The sequence below is a fragment of the Coloeus monedula genome, assembly GCF_965178545.1.
Source record: "Coloeus monedula genome assembly, chromosome: 2".
Lineage (NCBI taxonomy): Eukaryota > Metazoa > Chordata > Aves > Passeriformes > Corvidae > Coloeus > Coloeus monedula.
In genome coordinates, this window is record NC_138782.1 from 18654615 (window position 1) to 18672368 (window position 17754).

General features: G+C 42.1%; 1 protein-coding gene across 1 annotated transcript in view; it reads right to left on the minus strand.

Annotated features, from left to right (window-relative positions):
- Positions 1-17754, minus strand: part of FSHR (follicle stimulating hormone receptor) — a gene marked incomplete at both ends in the record, with an annotated part of 81738 nt that overhangs the window by 17662 nt on the left and 46322 nt on the right. Inside the window, 3 exons of the mRNA XM_082303099.1 lie at positions 691-762; positions 8152-8226; positions 8618-8692. Coding sequence (XP_082159225.1) covers positions 691-762; positions 8152-8226; positions 8618-8692 — 222 coding nt within the window. The remainder of the gene's footprint in view (positions 1-690; positions 763-8151; positions 8227-8617; positions 8693-17754) is intronic.

Consider the following 17754-nt stretch of genomic DNA (forward strand, 5'->3'; position numbering starts at 1 on the left):
AGAAATGTATGTCAAAATATTTTTCAGTGAAAAAGAAATCAAGTTTTTCTGATATGCATTTTTTCTACAGAAGAAGTGCTTTAGGAAATTAACAGCCTATTTTCACACAAAATTTTGCACAAATATTTTTTTCCTTGTTGGCACTGGAATTTTCCATAGGAAAACATTTTCATTCTCTGGATAGTTTTACTGCCAGGGGAAAACAAAAGAGGTTATGGTAGATAATTCCCTGAGTTTGCGTTTTTTTGGTCTTTTTTCTTTTTTCCTCTATGATGTGGCCACTTCAGATGGAACACAGCTCTGAGATCACTGACTCTTCCCACGCAGGCCAGAAAAATGTCGCCAGGTGGCAACAAATTTCCACTGCCACCATCCTGGTTTGGATTTCAGCTTCTGAAAGAGGAGTCAAAGGCTGTTATCTGTCCCCTGCCCCACCCAGACACGTGCTGACAGTGCAGTTAAAGGAAGAGTGGTCTGTAAAGTGAAGTTTCAACGTTTTGTAGAAGGGAAACCTGGAGACAACTGAGACCTTCTGAGCCACATTAGCATCAATGACTGCAAAATTGCAATCAACATGCCACTGTGGAGCTAATTAATGAACACAAGGGGAATCATGTCTTGAAAGGTTTTGCTGGAGCAGAACACTCAAAGGGAACTTCCAAAAAGTGACAAGCAAACGTTCAAACTTACAGCAAAACTTTCTGGAAAGAGTGAATCTTGTGGACAGCGGGTAAAAACCGAAGGCCAGTGTTTGATATTAACCTAAGGGGAAGAGAAGATGAAGATTATTTACTCTGCCCTGGGAAAGAAAGCAGTAATTAACAAAGAAGAAAGAACATTGGACTTAAAATGGTTGTCACAAAAGGCAGTTTAGCCACAGAAGTGGAGCTTGCCAGTAAAAAACTTGACCTTGTAATTTAAAAAGGTCTTTGTCCAAAGTACAAGCTGAATTCTGCCCCACAGAGGTAAAGAGAGAAACCCTACCTTGGATGATTACACAGTCCTACCTGATGATCTCAGGAAATTATCCATATTAATTTCCCAACAACATTCTAAGAAATCAGCTGCACTGACATGGGATAATTATTTTCATAACAGCTGTTTTAAGACAAAAGTATAATCTCACCACAATTTTACCCTTTTGCTCTAATACAGGATACATTAATTCCATGGGAAATTAACATTCATTGATGAAATTAGGAGAGAATGAGGACATTTTACTCCCTAGCACCTTTGATAGTGAGGAGCCAAAACCACGGGAACATTTCAGCAGTCTTTGCAACTGGAAATGGACCTGAGCCTCTGTCCTTAGATGCCTCCACCCTCCCACTGCACCGACCACCACTGGCCTCTGCACTGTGGTTCCTGTCCATGGAACACATGGCTGGACCTGCTGATTCTGAAGGACAACCCTGTACTCACAGCCAGTGAGGTCACAGGTATCCACAGAGATGGACCATGTCTAATTTTGTCAAAATTTGTTACCCAGAGCGGTAGCAAGGACAGGGCAAATGTGATGTTGCCATGCAGCAGGAGATGACTGGTGGCTGCTGATGGCTGGAAGGAGGGCTGAGTGCTGGAGGGAGGAGCTGGACTGGACTGGGCTCTGACCATTTGGGAGTTTTTCCCAGACACCGAAAAATCTCATGCTTACCCCACCAAACAAAGAGAAAATTTGGATTCTTGAAAGTTTGATTATATCTTTGTGTTTTTAATATATGAGATGGTAGAGAAAGTAACCTTTCACTGAGACTGTTGGTTTCTTAAGGAACATAGGATATGGACATTATTTTTTATCATGGCACTTAGACAGAACAATATTCTTTTATTATTAGATGCAACTTTATTTATTTATTTTTTTTACTGAATCATTCCTGAAGAGTTGAATTGTGATCAAAGGACTGGTTGAGACTGGAAAAAGGTAACATTGTTCATATGATGTTTTTTTATGAACCTAGATTATTTCAGGAGAGTTGCAGTCTTTCAGGTTTCATAATTTGAACTGAAACTGAACGCCTCCATGTGACAACCAAATCCTACATTTGAGAACTCTGGGTGACACATAAGTCCATAAAACAGTCATTCACTTGCATAAGTACTGCTCTGAGCTCCCTGAGATGGTATCTGGGTATCTTCAGATGCTGAAAGGCCAACTTTGATCTGTCTCATCTTATAACAGAAAGCAATACTTCATATGCAGGGAAAAATTAAAGTAGTATTAGTGAATATTCAAGAAGCCAATTTGTTGAAAAGAAAGTTGCTGAAATGTCATGACTGTTTCGTCTCAAGAGTCAGAGTGGTCTGACTTTGCATTAACTTAAAAATAACAGCTGTCACCATGAAAGCTCCACAAATATGCCTTTGAAAAACTATTACAGATAGTTAAATAGAAGGCATGATTAATGAAGCAGGTGGATTACCACAAGGCCCTTGTTACTTAAAATATTTCTGCACTTACACTTTGTAAAAGGAGTTTGCTGAAAAAAAATTAGAAGCAATGAGAGAAGAACCTGTAACTCCCCCTTATAATATTTTAAAATACACTCTCTAAATTACTGGAGATGTACAGGGTTTTAGTTGAAGGCTGCCTTTAATTTTAAATGAGTCATACACTAAAAATTCACGCAATCCTTTTTTACAAAGCCCCTTTTAAACACAAATTATGGCATACATTTCCCTTAGTAGGAAAATGAAGGAGGAGACTGCTGCCAAGTAGTGCGTGGCTACTGCAGAGCAGAGAAAACATAAGAAGCTTTTCCTTTCCTAGTCCTTTCCTGAGAAAATCTCAGTCCTCATGGTGCAGCAATGAGAGGTGAGAGGACTCTAATGCATGCTATTCAAACACTGCTCCCAAGGGCAGCTTACTCCCAGCATATCAAAATTCCACATTGGTTATCAGGGCTTTCACTGTACATGTGAGAAAAAACTTCCCCAATGCCTTGGGTTAGTTCTGATCTTTCCAGTAATTCCGAAGTGTTCAGGGCTCAATTTTCACTGGTGGCAACTGAGCAGCATGAGATGAAGAGGAAAGCATCTTTGACAAATCATTACATACCGAAGTAAATCTACAGGTGGCACAAGGCACCGATTGCACATAGGCACAGAATGGTGATTAGGAGCAGGAGAGGATGTTCTTTTAATTAAATGCAGAAAAAGAACTGAAAAAATATTTAGCTAGACTGCAGCCTAGATCTTCCCTCTCTTTTTATTCAACCAGCAAATCTCCAGAGGCCTTTAAGTGGATAATCTTTTTAGAATGTAGAAAATCCAATTTACTGAATATCTTTCCTGCAGGACAGCTTTGTCAATATATTTACCATACAATGTATACATCCTTAGTACCCTCACTTTAAACAAATGTCCTCTTTAATCTGTGTTATAACTGAATCCCCCCTTGCCATGCTTAAACAGCTTGGTGAGAACCTGTTTTTTTTTCAGATGGCTGATGGCTGCTTTCCAAGACATTAATTGTCTTTCTGAAAAGGCTTACTGGAGTCAACACTTAAGAAAACAGAGCACTACAATCAGCAGAGGAAAAAAAAAAAAGATCATTCAAAAACTAATTCCTGGAAGATTCTGGCTGCTTATCTCCAGATATAGCAACACATCTGCTCTTTTTTTGTGCCAAATTGTAGGAGCTCTTCTGACAAATCTGGAAACGCAGTTTACCTCATCAATTTACTGTGGGTATTTGCTAAATTGCAAACTCAAGGTAGGCAGAGATAAATACAACACCACTCAGGAAGCATTATCTTTGTGTCCCTTAATCACACTGGTTACTTTATGGTGAGTGTGAGCCTGATTCCGGCGAGACATTCCTCTGATTCATGTATCTCAGGCTTCTTAAATCTGCAGCCCCTACTCCTGGGGAAAGGTCTTTAACCATGAGGCTGCCATGCCAAAGGAAAGAGTGGAGCATCACTTCTTTTTATTGAAGAGTCTTCTCCAAGCAAAGGGTCAGTAATTCTGTGGAATTTGCTGCACCTGCAGCAAATACAGATTTAGGTTTAGGAAGGACCAGGCAGGTCCAAGACTTTGGAGTTGGGCTTTGTTCCTTTTGCAAGCAAAACACATGGTTTTGGTGCCTATATTTCCCCTCCCATCCAACAATTCAGCTGTATGCCCTAAAAGCTGACCTGGAAGGAGTGTTACATTTAAATCGTTGTATTGTAAACTGAAGATTGCTTAATGCAGGACATCAACACCCCTCCAAAAATGAACCAAAGGACACAGATTGCATATAAGAACTAATTTTGGAAAGAAAATGGGTTTGAAAAACCATCACTACAATATTAAACAGACTATGGCACAGGTCTTCTTAATGAGAGCCAGATAAATAATCTTGTACCCATGAAAAGGTCAGTAAGTCACCATTTTGAAGCAGGCTGTCTCTCTGGCATATACCCAAGAAGACCAATTAGCAATTCTCTTCAGTGCTTCTAAAAGACTGGTGAGAAAGTTAAGGTTGCCTGTTTCTAGAAGGTTTAGGCTATTGAGCACTGTGTTTTCTCAGCATTTTCCTCTCCTTTGTTTTTTTGCCATACTGGTAACGATGATGCTGGGAGATGAAGGGAGTGGGCTGAGCAAGAAATGTGTTTGTACCCAAGTTGACAGAGATAATAAAAAAAGCATATTAATATTCAAGAGCTGGTGGCTGTAATGAACCCATGAAGCTGATGAGGGGACTGACAAGGCTAGCTAGAGCTTCTTGCCTGCCCATAAACAAGACCAAGTGGCTATACAGCTGTTTTTGTAGGAACAGAGAGAAAGCCTTGCCAACAATGTGTTGCAAAAGTCATTAAAGTAGTGGGCTGTAGTAGCTGGGCTCAATTTTGGACATTGAGACTGATTAATTTTTTTTCTCTGTGTTTTCTAAATGAAAACCACCAGCAAATATATGTTTTTCTGAAAGATTTTCTGAATTGTGTTTTTACAGTTTTGCTACAGCCACAAAACTGTGCAAGGAATCAGAGCATGTGTCTTGTACCCTGCCAGACTGTCCCCATAGCTGGGAACTTCAGAAGAACCACAATATTCCAGGAAGGGGCAGGTACCCAAGTCCTCATGCTTTGAGATGCTGGTTGCAGCTTGGTCTCTCTGTACCTCCTCACACAGTCGGACAGAACCACCTAACCTGTTATGTGACAAGATATTGATGAAATCATGTGCTATTCCTTCCTAACTTACAGCAATTAATGTGAAAATTAGGCAGTGATGTACAGGTTTACAGGTTTCCAGGTTTTACAAGTTTCCTTTCATGGCCTTAAAATTTTTATCATTTCTGCAATAGCTGCTCCACACAGATGCTTTGCCCTTTTATGAATTATTTTAAACTATAGTCCCACATGTTTACAACTTTTTGCCTCTGTATTGTATAAAAAACCCTGAACAACCACCACAAGACCCCCCCTAACTGAACTGAAAAACTATCAATTTATTAACCTCCTCGACATCTCGCCTTATATTTTCAATATTGCCTCTTCCTTGTGTCAGGCATCAAGACGAAGGTGAATATGAGAACTGGGTTACCTTCACCAGATGCTGTTTTACAGCTTTCCATCAAGGTTTCTGCTTTCTCATTAAATTAACTACCCTACCCTTTCAAATAGCAAAGCTTTCTGCCTTTTCAGCTTCCCAAAGGGCAAGCACCACTCAGTGAAACCAGGGGATAGAGAAAATGGCATCTTTCCTACAGGAATGTGCCAGAACAGAACACAAAGGTGTGTCTGTATGTGGAGAGATGATCTGAGCATGATGTAACTCAGCATCACGCCTGGCTCATTGGACGTAGGAAGTCCCCAACAATAACTTTGTGTCCTGCTCCTGCTCCCTGTGTTGGGAAATGATGTAGCTCCACTGAAGCCAACAATATTGCGCTGATTTTTACCCCCAGCACATCTTCCTCAACCCTTGTCAGCAGCACAAACCCCACATCCATCTGTTCATAAGCTCTGAGCCACGAAACCTGCACCTTTTGTATGGTCTATAGTCATGCAAGACTGGGGGGTTTTATCTCCTAAAATGAAGGCACAGAGGGGATGCAGCATAAATCCATTAGTGGTAAACACCACAGGTGGATTTTATGAACATAACTCAGAGGAAAGCTTTGGCACAGGAATGAATGTGGATTAAGTGGCCGTGAATAAAACTAGAGGAAATCTTCTAGTCACCAAAGCATTGAGTTTCTGGAAAAGCCTCTCCTGGAAAAAACAAGAAAGCAGGGAACAGTGAAGAGAATCAAGAATGTCAATAAAGCACTTAATTAATGGGATATATGAAGTGGATCCAGAAAGAAATAGGATGCAGTAGCTGGAGAGTCTCTTCTAGCCCTCCTTGCTCACAAGAGAAAAAACCTTAAAAAAGCTCCAAAATGCATTTTCCTCTGATATCAGCTAGCAAGAAAAACTAGCTGAAGAGGAGAAGGGAATGGTCAGGTAGACAAGCAATCATCTGTATTTTTAATCTGTTGCTTCTATAGGTCATGGTATTGCTGCTGAATTTTTATACAGGTAGAAACCCCAAATGTTTGAGTCAACATGTATGGGAGTGTGGAATGACAAATGTTCAGAAGAGGCAACATCCACTAGTGCCAACTGAAAAGCTTTCACTATTTCAGATATTTAAAGTGTGAATTTACCTTTACCAATGATTTCTGTGTCCCATATCTAAACAATCATTAAACAATCACACTGAAATTAGTGTGTTCTTTAGTGCGTTCACATTTCTTCTTAAATTTCATGTGAGATAAATGTGCTCTCATTCTTTCTACCCATCTGTACATCTGACAACTGTAGTCCCCATGGTAGCTTGTTCTGGGGATTTTACATGGGATAAATAAGTGCTGTGGTTTTGTTCTTAGGTGGCCAGAGCTACTCAAAGCCCATTCAGCCACTGCTGAATGACTCAGGCTTGAAATGGGCTGAAAAAGGCACGTGATTTCTCCTCATGACAATGCAAACTTGAAGCTTTATTTCCCTACTGTCAAGAGAAAACCTGTTCTAGTTATGCAAACACAAAAGTTAAAGTTTACCAAGGTGCCTGATGAATTTGATAAAGTGGGAATCAGTCAAAATACTGGCAAGAGCAAAAACCCTACTCCAAATCTAGCCACATATTCCAGTTCAATGAGGGCTTAACTGTAATGTCTTCTGCAGCGCTAAATACACCGTATCTCCTAAAGTCCAAGTCTTAAATCTCAAATCTTAAAGTAAAAATTCAAAGCAATGCCCCTTGGCATTTTTGAGCCCAGAAACTGTCAGATACTAATGATTTTCAGAGACTTTAAACACTCCTTGGCTTACTGGGAGCTACTTATCAGACCACTGACCTGATTTCATCATGTATTTAAGAAATATCTAACTAGACAATGAAATGCTTACTTTTATGTACTGAAATGTAGAAATCGTGACCAGGCTTCTTGGATGAGTAAGGAAAAGACGTCTTGCATGAATAAGGTTTCTTGTGTCAGTCAGGAAAATCAGATGGGGGTTATGTGCTCAGGTGGGCAGACATACAAAAGTTAAGCTGGGATCCTGCTGGGTGAATAAATTGGCATCCTGCTCATCAAAGGGCACCATTTGAGCTGTATAAGCTATGACCATTATGGTGCATATGACATTCTTGATGAGGCTGGCTGAGGAAATAAAGCCGTACCATACATCAATATGTTTGTATTTTGGGGATCTAATCATCTCACATCAAACATTTGTGAAGACCATGCCTATAATGCTACCTTTGCTAAAGAAAAAGTAATTTGAATGCTTAACAACACCATGTATGTGACATATAACAGAAGGCAGCACCATAGCAAAGACAGAGGAGAGATTTTTTTTGTCCTTAAGCTCCCAGGAGGAATTTCAGCCTAAACTTGTTTCTAGACACATAAGGAAGGTCCAGCTCCTCATCACTCATTTCAACCTGTTGCTTAGAAAGGCTCAAGAAACGTGTGTGGGAGTCCTCCGTGGAAGTTCTTATCTTCAGCTTTTCTGAGGACTGTGCAGGCATGAAAATGTGGATTGACAATGTGCAACTGGTAGTGAGGAGAGGCCATTACCCTGTTTTATCACCAAAAGTGCTCAGCAACAGCTGGACAGATACAGAAGCGTGTAATTCAAAATGACTCTAGGACTTGTAAAGAACCAAAGATCTTACAAATATCTGAGGCTTGGAAGGTGTTGGAAGGCATCTTTATCAATGTACACGAGGTTGTTGGCTTTCTCAATTCTTCTGCAAAGAGGAAACGAAACATCAGGAAAAAAATATGTCAGTATATTGATCTTAAAATTTTGTTTGTCCCATGACATTGTGGAACAATATGCTGAGATTTTCTTTTTGGCAGCAGATGGTCTGCATGATTTCAGGGAGCAGCCTGCCATAGACTGGCAGACCCTACCACCTTTTGATCCTGGCAGTGATCTGAGAATAAATTTTAGGCTGAGCAAGTAAAGAAATGGGCAGCTAGATAAGAAGATGGAAAAGACAAAGGGAGATTTCAAATGCTCCTATATTGCTACAAATTCTTCAGTGCTTACCTGAACCAAACTGCAAAACCTTTGATACTTGCCTATAATGAATCTTTATAATTGTCTCCTTTGCATTTAGATTGCTCATTACTTACATTTCATGTAGTTTGGGAAGGTTGGAAAACACATTTGCTTCTATGACCTCCAAGGCATCATTCTGTGAGATCTCTCTGAAAAATAATTTAGAAGTCAAGATATTTCAAGTCATGGTGAAGCAGGAAATGGACAAGTGAAAAATTCACAAGGAACTTCTCCAATTACTGATGAGTTTTAAAAACAAGTTGGATATCAGATAAGAAAACAGAAACACTGATGAGTACTGCTGTGGCAAGCAACAACAAGAATCAGGAACAGACATCTGAGGCTGGAGTTTGCATCTGCAGCAGCAGCCCTGCACATCCTGCTGTCACCATTCCCTGTGCATTAGAAGTCAGGGTCTATCCATTATGGGCTTCTGGACCTCTGACATTACTAATTGCTGATAGAAATTTAATGAAACCTTTTAACTCAGTGAAGAAAAGAGGGGGTGAAGGTGACTGAAAACAAAGACAGCTAAAAAGTTCCCAAGAAACATGACACAACTTCAGCAACAGGACACTGCTGTCTTGACCTAATGGGAAGTACAGAGATTAAAATTAAGCCACCAGAAGATGCACCCTTGTTAACAGCAGCTGGAGACCATAGGAATGAAGAAGTCTTCCACACCTTGGAGCAAACCCTGTTTTGACATGGTCTGTAAACAGTTAATGCCCACTTACAGCCAGAGAGCTACAGAATATAAAAGCCCAGTTTACTGCTATCACCACACCAGAAATGCATCTCACCAGAATCACCAGAATCACCAGAACCACCAGAATGCATGGAAATATGTCCAGAGCACATATTTCTTTGGTTCCTTAATCTGTGGGATGGCAAAGACAGGGCTCAGGCTCTGGTGTAATTTAGAGCTCAGGAGTTCTCCTGGTGAATCAAGCGGGCATTACTGCAGTATCACCTGTCCCAATCACATCCCTGATGCTGGCACTGACCAGGAAGGTCGAGGTAAAGACAGCCATGCCAAAAGGTTCCCTGCTATCACTTTTTTTGGAAATGGTGCCAAAATGTTATTTTCCCAGGCTGAGGTCAGCTGTAGGAAGTAAAGTTTGTAATACAGCTGTAATTCAGTGATAGTGTTATGGTCTACTGCATTTTAGTCATCAGGTAACTGTGCACATATTTGGAATGAAACCTTGGAGAAACAGATTGCAAACTGGATGACACTTGTTCCTGGATATCTCGTTCTTTTGAAATGATGATGGTTGCAAATAGATTCAAACAGGCCTGAGGTAAAACAAGAGATTATAATGTCAGGTGCACAGTCAAAAAATAATCACAACAATTAATCTGAGGAATATAAATGTATTCCATTCTCTTCCGTGAGAGATGAACCATATCTGACAGATTAGCTGCCCATTTAAGACAAACAAAAACTTTGCAAAAGAAGATATGTTTTTCAGCTGACCTTTTCAGTTTTTAAAAAAATGCCTTAGTGGTTTAATATTTTTCAGTTTAATAAGAAGTCTTCCCTCCTGTTTCCTCAAGTTTTTTTTATGGAAGAAATCCAGCTCCGCTCTGCTCCAGGAGCTCTAAACTGACTGGAGAATAAGAAAATAAAAGTACATGAGGACTGACAATAGGTGCTTGGCAGGGTGCACTGAGAACTGGGTTTGTTTAGCAGTGCTGAACCACCAGCTCACATGTGAGTGTGTTCCTCTTTATTAATTTTCAGTGGCAGCAAAATGTTTCAACTGAGGCAGGGATTCCTTCATGCCGTGGGAGATACAGCCCTTGCAAGGGGTGCTTCAAAGACTTTATATTAACTTCCTATTTTCTTTAAAAATAATTGTAAGTAGAAATATCCAGAAGAATAGAACAGAATAGAATAGAATAGAATAGAAGCAAACACTCTCTACTATGAGGTATTTGACAGTATAAAATTCACTTCCCTAACTACAGTCTCGATGATTCAACAACATGGGAGGCATCTCACACTCTTAAGGCTTGGTTTGGTTTTCCTTGTTCTTGTTTTGGTGGTCAGATGCATATTTGCCACTCCCCACAATCTAAAAATCAGTAGTCTAGAAGAAAGAAAATCTTCAGAAAAAGTGGCACATTTAATACCAACAAATACATTTAGCCAGAAGACACTTCATGCCACCAAGAAGTTCAGGGAAAAAATGCCATAGATTTGTTGGCCTTATACAGGGAAAAAAAGGTTATTAAGAAACCGTAATACAGTAGTGACCTCACCCAGCAGATAGTGCTGCTGAGGGTAATAATTTTTTATGATCCAATCTGCTATCTAACTTTGGAACAACTTGGATGACACAGCTTTTTTAATGGATTGCTTAAAAATGAATGCTTCTGCATCAGAAGACTGTTTTGGCTTCCTAGGAGTGTGGTAGGTTATTGGCTTTGTTTCGATTCAAGAAATGGAAGATATGGATCTGATTAAGGTAGGGCACAAGGAGGCCATGGCACTCTGGAAGGCTTGGAGAATGCATGGTGAAGGAAAAGAATGAAGAGAGGAAGATAGAAATCTCTAAACTGTTTTTGCAAGATTAGGTTTTTAAAATAGTAAGTTTTTTAGAGATTATGTTTTAAACAGAATTAACGCTTGTGTGAGTGGCCTTTCAGAGACATGGGAAATTCACAGGTACAAAGGCCACAGTCTTTTTTTTAAACAGGTAATGAAAATATGGACATATAAAAATATGTCCATTTACAATGACTTTTTGTCTTCCAGTTGAAGCAAACCACTGCTGCAGCTGCTGAGGTTATGAACATCTCAAGATCAGTAAAAGCAACAAAAAGGAAACTTCTCAGTGGCAGAAGGCAGTAACCCTTCTGGTGCTGGGCTTCATCCTCTGGGTTCAGGGGATTGCAGCGGTAAGGGAAAAGACCCTCTGTCCCCTGCAATGAACTACATCCTCTGCTATACTCTCTCCAGGAAAACCTGTGATGACCTTGATGCCTTAGGTTTTAACTTGCATATTTTTCAAACCCTGTACTGCCTAGTGTGTAACTCTGAAGCTTCCTGTAGCCTGTTAATTTCTGCTCTCTCGTGATAGGTAGACATAACAAAGCCTCTCCAGGCCTGCTCTCCAGGGACACTCAGACCGTCCTAGGCCCAAAAGTATAAACCAAAAGCCTCTAAAGGGGGAAGCAAGCTCAGGGAAATTACATCATTAACTGAAGCTTTAACTGGAGAATTAACCCTGATATGCAAATGAACCAAACTTATAAAAGTCTGAAGAACTCATGACCTGTCGTCCATCTTGCGTCCATTTTGAGAGTAGCCTCTGGCTCCCCAGGGTGTACCTTTGAAGGCCCTTCAAATAAACACCTACTTTTATTCCCTTACTTTGTCTACTCTCTGTTTTTAGGTGGCCTCTCAAGGTATCACCTTACCCACCACTGTTCTCTGCAGATGAATCCCAGTTTTGGGCTGCACATAAACCTGACAGGGCTGTCATTCAGGCAAGAAGGATAAATAAAATAAAACCATTCTGTTTAGGAGATCAGTCACACACTGTGAACAACAGGCAGCACTAAGCTGGGGTTTGGCTGCCTAATTAGTGCGAACTATTTATTCATACCTGGCAAAAAGTGCACACCTGCCCCTGGAAATCCCAAACAACACTATCTTGGATACAGGTATCCATTACATTAAAAGTGCAAACCACTGCTGCTCACATCAAACAATCAACTCAGCAGACTCAGATCCTCTGTAGAGGAGAGCAAATAATACCTGAGGCAGAAGCTACAAAGAGAAAAAGGCATTGCTGGCTAGTGTTTGTGCAAGTGATTTGTCTTACAGTATAAATACACACAAACAGATGATTGCTCATAATGCATATCTGATTATATGTCATCAAGAGAGAAGATGAGAATCTTATTACGTTGTTTGTTTGGAATGAATGACACTATTAGTGCTACTGGTAGCTATGGCAGGAAACCCAGCCGGCAATCCCATCATCACTTCTGAAACAGGCAAGCCTTTAAATAGATGGTGTGCTGAACAGTCAGGGGCAATTTTTTAAAAAACCCCAAATATCCAAACCACCCAGTGGTTGCAAAGTGCTTAGGCATCTGCCTGAGCTTAGTGTTCACTGCATGCAGAGTTGTACTGAAATCAACAGTGATCCTTGAAAGCATAAATTGTTTACTCAAATACAGACTAAAAGATGAAAAAGCATTCAGTAAACACATTTTACAAAGGACAACTGTTTTTATTTTTCTGCAAAGAGAATGTAGGATGCTAAGATGTGACATCACATGATTAAGGGAATTCCTCTAATTTGCCACTAAAGCAGCAAACTGGAATCGTTATTACCCATTCCACAGCAACTGACTGCAGTGTATCACTTCCACATGTGACAGTCAGAGCTTGTGTTAGAAGGGAGAGAGATGGAAAATTGTTTAATCTGCCTGCAAATCTGCCCTCAGGCACAGCCGGGGATGCATCTTCATGACATCTGTGGCAGAGCCCAGTGTGATGCTTGGGAAGGATTCCTCTTCAAACCAGCTGTACTCAGAGCGTGACCCGTAAAAATCAAGATACATTGAAATGGCCTTTTAAACAATTCTGTTAGCAAGGGACTTAGAGTTCCTGGCAGTTTCTTTGTAGTCCACTAAAGGAAAAGTCTCTTAGACTAACCAAAGTCTTACAGAAAAAACAAGACTCTATTAAACTCACAAACTAATGATCTTGAAGCCAAGTGGTGTCATATTTCAAAATAATAATATACTGGAAATTGATATCTTTTATGATAGCAATTCCTTTCAGGATCAGAGCAGAGCACACAGGCATAAGGTATAGGGTAATTTCTTTCCCTGCTTGGAAATATGTCCGTTTTTTTAAAAAAAAGTGTGTTTATGTATGTGTGCCTTTATACAGACACAGAAGGTTAACACAGATCAGTAAGTGGCAACTTGTGTCAAAAGAAGAGCAGAGCATGCACAAGGCAGAAGAGCAGCTTAGACCAGCATTAGCCCCTCACACAATGCCCAGGGTTGTGTGATTTTGAGCACAAAGACCTTGTAATTCCAGCAGCAGGAATGACATAGAGAAACTGCTGCCCACCTGGTGAGCTTGGCTGTGTGACAGCCACAGTAAATGTGAGATTTATGGATTTCTGCATTTCTTCTCCCTGTGGTGGACTAGCAGAGGGGATTGCCCTGTCTGTATAGGCTTCTCTGGTCCTTGCTTGGTGTGTGCACCTTGCCCACAGATGGTGTGAAGGAGGGATTTCCGCCTCTCCAGTCACACGGCCCTACTCTCTGGTCCTGGTGGCGACTCAATCCCTGTAAACTCCTGCAGCCTTCCTTAAATTCCCTTCCAGAGCAGGTACCTACACAGGCTATATGTCAGGGTACCTCCCCCCTGCCATGGAGCCCTGGCAGAGGGGCCCTGAGGGCACAGACACGGGGTTTCCCTGCCCCTGCTCAGCCTCGTTCCCATGGGTTGGTTTGTGTTCCCTGCGCGGGCAGAAGGACCTTCGGGTCCTGTGATTGAGCAGTTCCTGGGCAGAGCCCCGGCCATGCGGCTGGAGAAATAAACATCTCTGAAACATCTATCAAGAATCAGTCCATACATATTTCTTTTCCACAGCCTCCTTGTTTGATACATCGTGTTACAGTATCCCCACTGTAACAATAGTGGAGAATGCGGGCAGAACGATGCCCGATCCCTAAGCGACTGATTTGTGTGAGTAAACCCTAGAAACTCTGGATTCCTCTTCTTGTTTTTGTTTTGCTGTTCCATCTCTAAACTATGGAGGAACTGTGGGAAGACCCTTGGCTCTCAGAGCCTCAGAGCCGCATATGGACATTTATCTTAAAAAGATTCTTGAACAACAATTTGTAAATTTTAGCTTAATTCAAGCTCAAAAGGAACTGAAACACTTCCCGGCATGGTTGTTTAAGAACTTTTTCTATGCTTCTTGAGATTTAACTCTTACCAAAGACTTTTGGAACACCGTTTGGACACAGTTGATATTTGAGTCAAAATATATGCCAATGGAAGAATATTTTCGTGAATATTATTTAATTACCGAGACTGTTGAGCAATGTCAGCTGTGTCCTGGCGAAGGGAAGCCTGGCGCAGGGACCGTGCGGCCCAGGCCACGTGCGCCGAGCGCTCTGCGAGCAGCAGCGAGGCAGTTCCCGCGTGCGGGCGGAGCCATGCGAGCCGCAGTGTCGGTGGCGGAGCGAGGCGCGGCGGGAGCGGCGGGACCCGGCGGTGCCCACACGGCCCCGCGCAGCGCGTGGTGGAGCGAGCCCCGGGAACGCCCGGCCGAAAGGGGCGGCAGCGGGCGGCGATGGCGGCGGAGCAGAGCCGTGCCCAGCTGAGACGCGCGCTGGAGCGGAGCGCGGGGGAGTCGTCGCTCGGGGGCCCGGCCGAGACGTGGGTGCAGCACCTGGCAGCGGCAGCGAAGCTGCGACCAGAGGAGGCAACGCACGGAGAACTGAGCGGCGCGGCCCGGCCCGGCCCGCGCAGCCCCAAACGCGACCCCGGGAAGAGCGCGCAGGCACGAGCAGCCCCGACAATTCCAACACGGGAGTGACCGAAAGAGAGAGCAAAGATGCAGTGAGACAGAAAACAGCAGCCACTTGGAAAAAGGAAAAGATCACTGTAGCTAAGGTTTTAGGAATAGTAAAATGGTATACTTTTAAACAAAATTATGGATTCATAATGAGATGTGACAACCAAGAAGACATATTCGTTCATAGAACTGCTGTTAAAAAGAATAACCCTGAAAAATATATCCCAAGCTTGGGAGATGGAGAGGTGGTGGAATTCAAAATTGTACAAGGTAGAAAGGGATTGCAGGCAGCGGAGGTCACTGGGCCTGATGGTGTTTCTGTAAAAGGCAGTATATATGCAAAAAATTGTAGTCATGTTAGACAATATCTCCATTACAAGCCCCCCTACAGTCTCCCTTTCCTAATCCCACCTTTCCCTTTTATCCTATATCCTATTACCCCCAGTGTATTCCAAATCCATTTTTTTCATCCATGGTTTCCCTCACAAAACCATGCCTTTGCCAATTGTTTCCCCAAAAATCCCTTTCCAATGCTGAGTGGGGGATGAAAAGGGGGAGAGAAGAAATTAAACCCTCTCCTGCCTCAGTTTCCCCACAAAGCATGCTCAGAGAGTTCTGTCTCCCTCCTGTCAGCCTTAAGATATTCTGGAGAATGTGTATGGACATTCAAAGACTCAGGAGGGTGGCTTGTTTTGTTTTGAAACTGTCCTTGCTGTTTCCAATGTTAAGTTTTACATCTCCTTTTATTAAAAATAAACGAGTGAAATGTCGGGGTACCTCCCCCCTGCCATGGAGCCCTGGCAGAGGGGCCCTGAGGGCACAGGCACGGGGTTTCCCTGCCCCTGCTCAGCCTCGTTCCCATGGGTTGGTTTGTGTTCCCTGCGCGGGCAGAAGGACCCTTGGTCCGTGACTGGAACAGTTCCTGGGCAGAGCCCCGGCCATGCGTCTGGAGAAATAAACATCTCTGAAACAGCTATCAAGAATCCGTCCATATATATTTCTTTTCCACAGCCTCCTTTTTTGATACATCATGTTACAGAATCCCCACTGTAACAGCTATACACTTGATCTGTTCACCTTATATTTCCTGTGATACATTATAATTGGGTCTTTTGACCCATTATCCTTAGCCTTTGGTACAGCTTTTTTGTGGCATAGCTATCCTGTGGATTGCTATGAATGCTTCTCTTTCACTCTATAGGTACCTGCAATCAGCAGTGATACTGGAGGTTTAAGGTACTGATTCCCAGAGCAGCCGGCCTCACTGTGCTCTCTGTACTGCGACAAATCAACAGCATTGTGTTCATTTAAGGGAAAAGAGAAGGGAAAAAAAGGCCAACAATGCCTATTTCCCCCCCTTTCTCTAAATATAAATACCCTTCAGAGCAATTTTCCAGGTCAGTTTCACTTAGTGGTTTGACGGATGCCACAATTTATGTCAAGCTTCAGAAGTAAACAGCAGCAATGTGGTGTCGCCCAGGCAATCCTGCCCAGCATTCACTGGGTGAGCCCCCACAGGACCAGCCTGAGAAGTGTCTGAACTGAAAAATTAAACACCTGGCTACCTCCGTCTCCTCTGTCTCTCTGTCATGGATGGAGTGGCTCTTATTTCTTCAGCCTGATCAGAAACAAGACGGTCTGAAATCTACTTCTGAAAACTTCCCTCTAAAGTGACAGCAAAATGCTACTACATTGATTTAAACAGGTTACAAAGGAAAAGCCATTTTTCTTAAAAATATTAGAGACTTTTGACCTTTTAAAAATAGATAGTTGACACTTTCTCCTGTCACTTTTCCTTGTGAACATGAAAAACTTGTCTCCCTACCATGATTTATTGAACACTAGGGAGTTACAGGGTAATATCTCTTAGCAGATATTGACGTTTCAGAAATGAAATCAAGGACTGACTCTTCTCATCATCTCTTTACTTTGCTGAAGATACACACACATGTTGTGCTGGCCTTACTAAGTAAGTGGAATACCCATTTAACCAACTGAACACTGATAGCGACTCCACACTTAGAGCCAGGTAGTGTATCTACATCAGTCTTTGAGGGAGATTATCAGGAGGTGCCAATGCTGTGCCTTCCTGTCTTCTCCAAAGGGCATGAAACCATGTTCTCAAATAAATCCGTGCAGGCTTGGGAAAAAATAAAATGCAAATTTCCTCAAGGCAGACAGAAGCAAAGGGGATTTTATTTCTATTGGTGCTTTAGTACCATAAAGCCAGCAATCCAGATGAAAGTCTGTGGAGAGTTTGGTTGCATCAAATTAATTGTCCGTGTAATGGTTTTAAATCGGTCTCTCTAATCTGAAAAAGCACATGATTACTCTGCAGAATTGGGACTGATAACAACCAGATCCAACAGACGAAGCTACATCATTAGAAGAATTGATTTTATAATCAGTACAGTTTGGGGGGATAGATACCTCCTCATACTCCAGCACTAGGGAGTGTATTACACCTATTTCAGTTTATTGCCAGCGAAGCTGAAAATGCACGAAACTCTGTAGGGCCAAACAAGAAAAAGGGTCTTCGGAGGAAATGGCAGCTTTCCCCAGAAATCTGGCTCCACACAGGCAGCCCAGAGAGATGGGGCTTAGAACTCAGTGCCCTCCAGCCCCTGGGACAGACGTATCTGCTG